Source organism: Balaenoptera acutorostrata, chromosome 3 (genome assembly GCF_949987535.1).
Source record: "Balaenoptera acutorostrata chromosome 3, mBalAcu1.1, whole genome shotgun sequence".
Taxonomy (NCBI): Eukaryota; Metazoa; Chordata; class Mammalia; order Artiodactyla; family Balaenopteridae; genus Balaenoptera; species Balaenoptera acutorostrata.
The window spans coordinates 112,988,131-113,000,288 of NC_080066.1; the positions used below are offsets into that span (position 1 = coordinate 112,988,131).

The window sequence follows — 12,158 nt, forward strand, 5'->3', positions numbered from 1 at the left end:
CAAGCCACTCTTTCTGTCTCTTATTAGAAAGAGATGTGCCTAATTTAGAAAGTAGATGTTTCAAATGTCAGTTTCAGTTTTCAGTCAGTCCACTACTTTGTGTTTGGTAAGGTATATGATGTCGGTCTATTGTGTATGCTTCTTAGCATGCTGTTGAACTGCACCTGCAGCAAAATGGGTTCCTTTGTCAAGTGATGTATATAAAGGAAGTCCAAATTGAAACAGTTTCTGCTGTGATGTTAAAGGTGTTAAAGGTATTTGTTTTAGTCACCAGGTGTATAAGTCCAAATCCAAAATGAGTGTCTATTCTGGGTAAAACCTATTGCTGTCCACCTGGAACCATAGGTAATGGGCCAGTGTAATTCTATGTAAACATGTATTTGGAATTGCTGGGTCATAATAACTGTGTTTAACCATGTGAGGAACTACCAGATTGTTTCCAAAAACAATGTAAAATGCACCATTTTACATTCCCACCAGCAGTGTATGAGGGTTCTGATTTCTCCACATCATTGCCAGGACTTATCTGACTTTTTGATTTCGGCCTTACTAGTGGGTGTGAAGTGGTATCTCATTGTGGCTTTGATTGCATTTCCATGATGACTTAAATGATGTCAAGCATCTTTGCATGTGCTTATTGGCCATTTGTATATCTTCTTTGGAGAAATGTCTGTTGAGATCCTTTGCCCATTTTTTAATTGGGTTATTTTGCCTTTTTACTACTGACTTGTAAGAGTTCTTTATATAGTCTAGATACAAGTCCCTTATCTTGATATATGATTGCAAATATTTTCTCCCATTCTTTGATCTTTTCACCTTCTACCTGGTGTCCTTTAAAGTACAAACCTTTATTTTTTCTTTTGTTGCATGTGCTTTTGGTGTCATATCTAGGAATTCTTTGCCAAAGCCAAGGTCATGAAAATTTACTCCTGTGTTTTCTTCTATAGGTTTTATAGTTTTTGCTCTTACATTTAGGTCTTTGATCCATTTTGAGTTAATTTTTGTGTATAGAATAAAGTCCAGCTTCATTCTTTTACATATGGCTATCCAGGTTGTCCTAGCACCATTTATTGAAAAGACTATTTTTCCCCACTGAGTGGTCTTGTAATAGAGGGAGGCAGTGTGCAGCCCTTAGCACGCAGCCTTTGCTGGGTGCCATTACTGGGCAACCCATTACCAGGCAACGGTTACTGAGAGACCACTAACTAGAGCCGGGGTTAGGAGGTCCCACTCAGTCATTGGTCGGCAGAGTGGTGGTCATCAGGTGGAGCGAGGTAAGAGGCAGATCCTGGCCTCCTCCCTGGGGCCCTCCAGCTCACCCAGCCTCAGGCCAGCAGATGAGCTAGAGGGCGCCAGGGAACAGGCTGGGGGCTGTGTCCTGCAGAGCTCTAGAGCCCTCGCCAAGGCCACCCACTGGCCAGGCACGGGCCTTGAGGTGGCAGTGAACCTCTCCCCCATCCCTACCTCCATGACCTGATGGCGGCGGCAGTCTGCATGGGACACAGCCTGCGGGACCTGGCCCCCGCCATTTGGGCGGCCTGAGGAGCCTGAGGGCCAGTTGGGTCCTGGGTGCCTGGCTCCCTCAGTGATGACAGCTGGGCAGGGTCTGGGGACCTGGCCCTGAGGGAGCCACCAACTGAGATCTGCCTCCTCTTAGCCAGGACCTGGACCTTGGAAGGTGAAAGTTGTGCCTTGGGACCTTGCCCTTTCTTGTCAGAACAGAGAATAACATTTGTTTGGTGGAGATTTACAGGAACATTGTTACCTGACCATGACCTGACCTCAAGAACAAAGGATCTGACACCAAGAAGTTTGCAACAACTAACCAAGCCCTTCCTCACTTCTCCTATAAAAAGGTCTTTGCTGAAAGCTTTCGGGGAGTTTGGGGATTTTAAGGCATGAGCCACCCATCTCCTTGCATGGCCCTGCAATAAACCTTTCTCTGTTCCAAACTTCGATGTCTTGGTATTGTTTGGCCTCACTGTGCGTCAGGCACATGGACTTGCGTTTTGGTAACAGTCTTGGCAGGCTTGTTGAAAATCAGTTGACCATACATGTATGGGTTTATTTCTGGACTCTCAACTCTATCCCATTGATCCATAGGTCTATCCTTGAGCCGGTACTACAGTGTAGTAAGTTTTGAAATCAGGATATGTGAGTCCTCCTACTTTATCCTTTTTCAAGATTGTTTTGGATTTTCTGGGTTCCTTGCAATTCCGTATGAATTTGAGGATCAGCTGTTAATGGCAGTTGGATTCTGATTAATAGGGATTTCATTGAACCTATAGATAAGATGAAAATACTCCCCAAAACTTAACACTATTAAGTCTTCTAATCCATGACATGGACTGTTTTTCCGTTTATTTACATCTTTTTCTTTCAACATTTTTTGGTTCCTTTGCAGTTTGTTGTTATTTTCAGAGTTTAAGCTTTGTATTTCTTTGAGGTTTACTCCTATGTATTTTTTATGCTATTATGGATGGAATTGTTTGCATTTCATTTTTGCAACAGTATAGAAATCTGATTGTTATATATTGATCTTGTGTTCAGCAACCCTATTGAACTCATTTATTAGTTCTGATAGTTTTTTTTTTTTTTTTTGGATTTTTAGGATTTTCTATATACAAGATCATGTTAACTCTGAATAGAATTAGTTTAACTTCTTCCTTAACCTATCTGGAATGTTTTTCTTGCCTAGCCACCCTGGCTAGAACCTCCAGTACAATATTTAATAGAAGAGTCCAGAGCAGACCTCTTTATCTTCTTCCTGATCTTAGGGATAAAGCATCCAATCTTTCACCATTAAGTTTGCTGTTACCTATGGGTTTTTAATAGAGCCATTAATGTTTAGTAGCTGCTAAGACATGTAGTTTAATTATCCTGAGAATTCTTTGTTTTTTAATCCCGTTTGGTCTTACTGTTTCCTTTGTTCTGAGTAATCTTCATCTTCATCTTCTTCCTATCATTCAGCCCCATTCAGGGGAAACTGAGCTAGTAGGTCTATGACAGCCTCCCTCATGACATTGGAAACCCATGTTAGTGCAACCTTGTACTATGAAACAAAACTTATGGCTTATGCCTACAAGAGACTTGTAGTTGAGAATTTATCTAACATGGCACTTGATTTATACCAGTTCACAAAACAACGGGCAAGTGCCATTTTTGTTGGGAAGGCAAAGAAAATACTATAATGGTTCTAGGTGATTTATTTAGTAATGATGTTAGTCTAACTTACAATGTAACTGCTATTTGGTATAACACTGATGTATTTGATAAAAATTAATTGGATTGATTTTTAACAAGACATTTGATAATACTGATATCAATGACCAAATGTATTGGGAATTTTACTTAAAGCCACCACAAGTTGTTCTTTTGATGGAAGGTGATTGGCTAGGGAATTAACTAGATTTAGTTAATAATTAATTGTTACATTGAATCAAGGTATTAGTACATTAGTTCAATTTTTAATGGAAGGAAGAAATATCAAATTTGTGCATAATTAAGAATAAATTTACACTGAAATATTACTAAACTGCAGTGTTAAAAATTAAAGCTATACCTACCTTACTGGATGATACAAAAGATTAGAATTTTTGTGTTTATCTTTGTTTTTGTATTCTATAAATGCTATAAAAGATGAAAAATGATGACAAATAATTAGAATTAAGAAAGCTTGTCAAGAGTGGAGAGGGAATGTACTTATATAAGCACAAGATTAATCTCAGCTAGTTAATATACCCTGTGCTAACGTTTGGCCAACCCTGAATGAAATGTATTAACTAGTGTTTAAAATAGGCCTGTGCTAGGGTCCAAGATAGACTAGGGGGCAACTTGCACTAGCTTCTCAACATTCTTTAACGGAAAATGTAAAGATTGATTTGCACCTGGTTTCTGTCATGTTTTCTTGTTTCTGCTGTTAAGCCTAGTCACAGAGCCTGATTCTGGCTATGTGATTAGAGAGGTATAAAAGACCCTTCCTTGGACAAGACTGGGGCTCCACTGAGACCAGGGTATCTCCACTGTATCTTGGTGGTTCACAACTGAAAATGAAATGTGTCATATTACTGAGATGGGGTCCTGGGAGCTGTGCCTAGAAGTTTTGGACCCCTCTCATGTTTCCCTATGTACTGTGACCTCTACCCTTTTGTGAGTATAGCCTCGAGAATCCCAATTATATGACCCTATTTAATGGCTGCACGTACCATCTCATTTTGAAGAAAAGGAGAGTGAGGTGTGACTTTCGTTTTACTTGTTCTCAGAGAAGGTCAACTAGAACATTTATTAAGCCAGCGATGTTATTCGGCTCATACATCACAGAGAAACATCCTTATCTTGTATTACAAAGCTGTAATTCTTTTTGTTCCTGATTAATTAATCATATTTGCTTTGTTATGGAATAAACTTTTTACTTTACAAAAGAAATCTTACAAATTTGCCTTCAAGTTCACAATACATGTAAGAATTTCAGCATTAAGAACTTACCAAAATTGTCCAGTCACAAAGTTTTGACTGCTTGTAATTGGGTTCCAACATTCTGTCAAAATTCAGAATGAAATTCATAGAGTTACAGAATGGAATAGGGTATATTAAGACATAAATACTGTATTATCACAAATGAGCCTGAAATGACAGTCCATGCTACTCACACCATATCCTACTTCCAGTGTAACAAAACTTGAAGAATGTTTTCTTCAAGTAGTTACAGATCTTACATTGGAAGAATGTTGGCCTAAGATTTTATAAATAATTGTGGCTCCCATGAAATGTGTCAGTAATCACATTCCTTCTGTTTTCAGTGTAAATGGCACTAGAAGTGTACCTACCACCTATATTTTGAGGAAAAAAAAAAAACTATGCCCATTTCACTCCTTTATTCCATGTAATTTTAGGATAGATATGTGTACACTAAAATCCAATACTCCCCCCCCAAAAAAAATTAAAACTTTTAAGAATAACAAAAAGTCTTACTAGGTTTAACCCCTCTTCTTGGGAATATTGAAAATATTACTTGTTACTTGTATCTGAGTTCTGTATCTGATTTTTTACAGGGGAAACAAGGCAAGCACATCTTATATGGCTGCAGTGAACTTTTTAATGCTACACAGTTCATAAAACAGGTAAAGTGTACTTTTTAGATTGTTTCTGTTAACATACCCTAAGTTGCTGTTGATATTTTTCAGAAGAGAGCAAGATAATCATGTTCATCTGAACCAGCTGAAACTAAAAGCCATAGAGCTAAAAGAATGTAAGGTTTTACCATGGACAACTATAAAGGAAACTCTTATAAGTAACATTTCCATTATCCCAAATCTATGAAAAGGTAAATTTAATTCAGAAAATTTTTAATTGGAGTAGTGTTACTCACTTAGGCTAAATTCGGTTCAGCATTTCCTTGACATACTGTCCACATTTCTGACTTTGCCAAGCTGATAAATTAAGTAACCTTATTAAGGGGTTGTATGTGCTCAGTAGATACAACAGAATTACATTCACCTTGCAAGTTAATGACAGCAGTAGCTGAGGTGTACAGTCTTTACATTCTTTTACTATTGTTCCCACTACTGTTCTCAGTAATTACATTAACTTCAACTTTTTAAAGCTTAAACTACCTGAGATGCTCAATAGGCTGACCAATAATATCCATTCACCTTTGCCTTGGCTGCCATAAAAATCATAACTGTACCCTGTGTTCGTTTTTAGCAGCTCTTCCTAGCATCTTTTTCTAGCACAAGTTTCTTACCCACATTATATGGTTCTTGTGTTTTTAACCTTAATGTGGTGGCCCAGTGGTATTATGAGAATTTCAGACATACAGAAAAACTGAAGAGAATTTGCATTGAACACGTGCATACTCCCCATTAACATTTTATTGTACTTGCTTTATAAGATACCTGTCCATCTTTCCATTCTTCATTCTATTCCTTGCTCCACCTTTATTAATTTCAGAGTAAATTGTAGCTATCAGTACACTTCCCCCTTAATACTTCATTGCCAATATCATTAACTAGATTTCATTATTTGTTTAGTTTGTTGTTGTTGTTTTACCTTTGGAGATAAAATTTACAATAGTGAAATACACGTATCTTAAGTGTACATTCCTAACTTTGTCAGATGTTTCGTTCACCTGAGTATAACCCAAACCCCTATCAAGATACAGAACCATTACACCACAGAGTTCCTTTATGGCCTTTGCCAGCCAATCCTTGCTCCTAGTCGAAGCCTGCTCCCAAAACACTGTCTTGATGTTTTTCCACCATAGATTAGTCTTGCCTATTTTAGAACATCATGTAAATGGAATTTTTCTTCGTTAGGTTAACTAGAAGATTCTCAATTTTATTAATCCTTTTAATGAACCAGATGGTGTTAATGCTAATTTCCTCTATTTGTTTTCTTTTTTTTTAACCCTTGAATTGTATTTTATTTTTTTTGAATTTTACTTATTTTTTTTTTACACTGGAGATTCTTATTACTTATCTATTTTATACTCTATTTGTTTTCTGTTCATTGGTTTCTACTTTTTATTATTTCCTTTGTGTTGATTACTTTGGGTTTACTTTGTTCTTCTTTTACTAGCTTCTGATATTGGATAATCATTAAGTCATTAACTTTAGTTTTTCTTTTCTAAAATAAGCATTGAAAATCATAAAATTTAAACTCTTGCCAAACACTGCTTTAGCCACATTCTACAAATGTTGATGTTATGTTTTTATTACCATTGTTGAAAATATCTTTAATTTACCTGGTAGTTTATTCTTTAGCGAATGTATAGAGATCTATTGTTGTTTCAAGTATTTGTGCGTTTCTAGATATCTTACTCATACTCATTTCTAATTTAATTCCCTTTTTGTCATAGAACATTCTATACATAAGTTCATTATTTCAGAATTTATTTAAATTCCTTTTCTGGCCCAACATATGGTCTATCTTGTTAAGCACTCCATATGCACTTAAAAAAGAACATGCATTATGCAGAAGTTGAAGGAAGGGTTCTATAAACATTAATTTGGTCAAGGTAGTTGATAGCATTACTTAGATCCTCTATGTCTTTATTGATTTTTTTTTTTTTTTTGGTCTAGTTCTATCAGGTATTGAAAGATTGGTATTAAAATCTCTGACTGTGATTGTGGAATTGTCTCTTCCTTTAGTTCTGTCAATTTCTGCTTTTCGTGTTTTTAAGTTCTGTTATTAGGTACATACAGACTTATGATTATTGTATATTCCTGATGAATGGATTCTTTTATATGCAATATTCCTCTACATATCTGGTAATGCTCTTTGTCTTGAGGTCTGCTTTATCTGACATTAATATAGCCACCCTAGCATTCTTACACTTAGTTTGCATCTTATAACTTTTCCATCTGTTTACTTTCAACTTGTCTATGAATTTATATTTAAAGCATATATCTTGTAGGTAGAATATAATTGGATCTTGTGTTGTTTTTTTTTAAAACCATTATACAGTCTCTTTTAATTGGAGTCTATTGGTCTGTTAACATCTAATGTAATTATTAATATGATTAGATTTAGGTCTAGCACTTTACTATTTCCTCTGTTCCTCTTTCCTACCTTTCTTTGTATTACTTGAACACTTTTTAGAATTCTACTTTAATTCATCCACAGATTTTTTTTTAGCTATATGTCTGCATTACGAATTTAGGGTTGCTCTGTTATGCCACTTGTGTTAAATGTAGAAACCTTGCAACCATACATACCCTCAACATTTATGCTGTGATTGTCATATTTTACATCTACATACATCATTAACCTCACAAGACAGTAGACAGTGTTACCATTTGTGCTTCAGTCATGTTTATAATAAAGACATAAATCTTTGCATTTATATGGATATAAATTCCAGTGCTCTTCATCCCTACTTATAGCTTTTCTTTTTTTTCTTTTTTTTTGGCTGCATTGGGTCTGCATTGCTGCACGTGGGCTTTCTCTAGTTGCCATAAGCGGAGTCTACTCATTGTTGCGATGCACGGAAATTCTCATTGCAGTGGCTTCTCTTGTTGCAGAGCACGGGCTCTAGGTGCGTGGGCTTCAGTAGTTGTGGCACACAGGCTCTAGTGCACAGGCTCAGTAGTTGTGGTGCACGGGCTTAGTTGCTCCGCGGCATGTAGGATCTTCCTGGACCAGGGCTCGAACCCTGTATCCCCTCCATTGGCAGGCGGATTCTTAACCACTGTGCCACCAGGGAAGTCCCTCTACTTATAGATTTTAATTTCCATCTGTTGACTGAAAAACTTTTAGCATTCACTGTAGCTCTGGTATGCTAGCAGTGAGTTCTCTTAATTTTTTATTAGATGAAAATGTCTTTATTTCACCTTTATTCTTAAATAATTATATATATATATATATATATATATATATATACACACACACATCTGTACATATGTACATATATATAAATATTTTTTCTGGATACAAAATTCTGATAGACAGTTTTTCAGCACTTTAAAGATGTCAGTCCACTGTCGTCTGTCCTTCATTGTTTCTTATAGGAAGTCAGCAGCCATTCAGATCAGTGTAAATTTTTTTTTAACATCTTTATTGGAGTATAATTGCTTTACAATGGTGTGTTAGTTTCTGCTTTATAACAAAGTGAATCAGTTATACATATACATATATCCCCGTATCTCTTGCATCTCCCTCCCTCCCACCCTCCCTATCCCACCCCTCTAGGTGGTCACAAAGCACCAAGCTGATCTCCCTGTGCTATGAGGCTGCTTCCCACTAGCTATCTATTTTACGTTTGGTAGTGTATATATGTCCATGCCACTCTCTCACTTTGTCCCAGCTTATCCTTACCCCTTCCCGTATCCTCAAGTCCATTCTCTAGTAGGTCTGCGTCTTTATTCCGATCTTGCCCCTAGGTTCTTCATGACCTTTTTTTTTAGATTCCATATATATGTGTTAGCATATTATATTTGTTTTTCTCTTTCTGACTTACTTCACTCTGTATGACAGACTCTAGGTCTATCCACCTCATTACAAATAACTCAATTTCGTTTCTTTTTATGGCTGAGTAATATTCCATTGTATATATGTGCCACATCTTCTTTATCCATTCATCTGTTGTGGACACTTAGGTCGCTTCCATGTCCTGGCTATTGTAAATAGAGCTGCAATGAACATTTTGGTACATGACCCTTTTTGAATTATGGTTTTCTCAGGGTCAGATCAGTGTAAATTTATATGTAATGCATAATCTCTCTCTGGTGCTTTCAAGATTTTATCATTATCTTTGGTTTTCAGCAATTTAATTATAATGTATCTATGCATGACTTCTGTGTATCTTGCTTGGGGATCACTGAGCTTCCTGAATCTATAAATTTATACCTTCACCAAATTTAGGGAATTTTCAGCTGTTAGTTCTTCAAGAATTTTTATGCCCATTTTTGTCTCTCCTTTTGGGACTCCATTTACATTTATGTTTAACTTTTTATAGTGTCCCACAAATCCCTGAGGATTCTGTTCTTTAACATCTATAAGTTGCTCTGTCTTCAGATTCAATAAGTCTTTCTTCTGCTATCTCCATTCTGCTGTTTGATGTATTTACCAGTTCTTTAATTTTCACTTGTATTTTTAAATAATGTAGTTTATATTTTTATGTTGAGATTTCCTTTTTTCATTCATTGTGAGCCTATTTTTCATTATTTCATTGAGGATATTGTCCTAGCTGCTTTTAAAATGTGGTCTACTATGGGCCCACCCTTGGGGTCCAGTGGTTAAGACACTGCACTTCCAATGCAAGGGGTACAGGTTCAATCCCTGGTTGGGGAAGTAGGATCCCATATGCCATGCAGCATGGCCAAAAAAAAACCCTGGTCTATTATTACTACACGTGGATCATCTCACTGTTGGTTTCCATTGTCTTTCCCCCTAGAGAATGGCTCCATTTTCCTGTTTCTTCATATGTTTACTAATGTTAGATTGTATCCTTTACATTTTGAATGTTATATTTTGGAAACTGAATTCTATTTCTCTGAAGAGTGTTGGTCAGAACCAAAGTCCAAACTCTGTCTCTTGGGCAGCAGTTCAAATCCCACCTGTTTGTTAGTCTCTCTCATTCATGAGTGGTTCAGGGTTTCACCATAGATTTAGGAAGTCTATATACAGAATTTAGGGCTCCCTCACATTGGCCCTCTCCAGGATTTCCCCCTCACTTTCCAGTAGCTTTAGTTGCCCCCAAACTCTTTCCTCTGGTTTTTCAGGCCAGAAAGACTGCAGGTTTTCTGTCAGTTTTAGCTGCCAGTATAGCACCAACTGTGGCCTGCCTTCAGGCTAAGAGCCACAGAACCAGAGAACTCAGTCCATGCTATTCCCTCCTTCCAAGTGTTGATTCTGTTCCAGAAGCCACCTGCTTTCAGTTGCTCCCCATTGCCTACAGGTAGTTGGTTTTTGTATTTGTTTAAAGTTTATAATTTCTCTCTCTCTCTCTCTCATAGACTTGGTGCAATAGTTTACCCAGCCTTCCAGAATTGAAAGCCTTTTCCCTTCCTTTTAATTATCTTTAGAAATATATTAAATGTATTTCTAATTTCCTTTAGAAATAAAATGTATAGAAAAGTGAACTGTCAGCAGTAAAGTCACACATGATGTTGCTTTTCTTTACATTTTCATACTGTTAATATTAATTTTTTTATTCTCAGGTTTTTGTTTTCCATTACTTGAATTTACTCCTATATAATGTTTACACATCTTTTTGCCATGACAGTTTTTAAATATCTACGAATCTTAAACATTTGAGTTAGTGGTGAATATTGAATGAAAGTGTATTATTCTAGAAATGCAGTGCATGAAATAGAAAGCCTGGATTTTACCATGATAAAAGTGTGCATTTAAGGTGTTTACAAATATAATTGAAGCCCAAGTTTCTTTTGTGATTAAAAACAGTAATATTTATGATTTTATGTTTTGTTTTGTTTTGTTTTAGCTGTCACAACTTGGACAAAAATAACACAGAAGAACCTTAACATGAGAATCTATTTAGAACTTGGATAAATGTAAAAAGTCAAAAGAGCCAGATGTTTCCTTTCTTCATATCAATGTCCTAACAGTGAAACTTAGAGTTATTTGTTAATTTTTAAGGAAATTCTATACTTAATATAATGTGTACTGATTAAAACAATAAAGCATTTCAGAAATAAATTTTAACATTGTACATTATCTCTCCTGTTATGTTTGACAAATGAGAAAGAAAGTACTTTGGAAGGAAGGAAAGCTCTGTCTGAATATAATGTTAAAATATTAATATAATAACCAATATGTTATGATTGAAGCTAGTAAAAGTTTAAGAATGTACTATACAAGTGTTATTTGATTGGTTCATGAATCTCCTACATCTCCTAAATTGTATGCATTTTAATTGTAAAATTACCTTCCCATGGTTTGTTTCCCATGTTGCCTCTAGATTTTATAGCCACTTTAATGTCTCTTCTCTGTCTGGCACACCTACATACATTTTATCACATAAAATCCCTCCTTTATATAATGTCAAAAGTCAAACATTAACATCTGGAATGGACAAATACAAAATATTATCCTGTAAAGTTCTAAATAATATGTAAAAGTAAGTGTTAAATTTGATTCTAACCTTCCTATCTGCCTGGCACGCAGCACTAAAAAGGAATGTTGATCAGTTATATATCTCAAGGCAGTCATAAGATAAAAGCAAACCAATCGCTCCAGAGAAAAAAACTGTTCCTATTATAAAGGCCAGGGAGCTTTTCCTCCTAATGAGCCTCATCAAGAGAAATCTGTAGTGTTACAGACAACATCCTGATGATAATAGATAAAACAACAGATTAATTAACAGAACTGCTTCTTTCTGCACCCCCATCTACCATGAGTCAATGCCATGGTACCAAAGCACAGGTCAAGAAAAATAATTCTAGGTGGGTAGTGGTTGGCTAATCTGACTTATTCCTGGGATGAAATTTAAAGCATGTTTGGACTGCTATAACAAATTACCATAGGCTGGGTGGCTTATACAACAAACATGTATTTCTCACAATTCTGGATGCTGGGAATTCTAAGATCAAGGTACCAGCAGATCCACTGTCTGGTGAGAACCTTCTTCCTGATTTGCAGACAGCCATGTGTCCTCACATGGTGGAGAGTACAGAGCAAGCTCTGGTCCCTCCATCCCC

The 12,158-nt window shown here is 36.3% G+C and overlaps 1 protein-coding gene across 1 annotated transcript in view; it reads left to right on the plus strand.

Annotated features, from left to right (window-relative positions):
* Positions 1–11,175, plus strand: part of SCFD1 (sec1 family domain containing 1) — a 136,825-nt gene extending 125,650 nt beyond the window's left edge. Inside the window, exons 24-25 of the mRNA XM_007180675.3 lie at positions 5,052–5,120; positions 10,943–11,175. Of these exons, the coding sequence (XP_007180737.1) occupies positions 5,052–5,120; positions 10,943–10,966 (93 nt within the window). The 3' untranslated portion in view covers positions 10,967–11,175. The remainder of the gene's footprint in view (positions 1–5,051; positions 5,121–10,942) is intronic.
* The last annotated feature ends 983 nt before the right edge of the window (positions 11,176–12,158 follow it).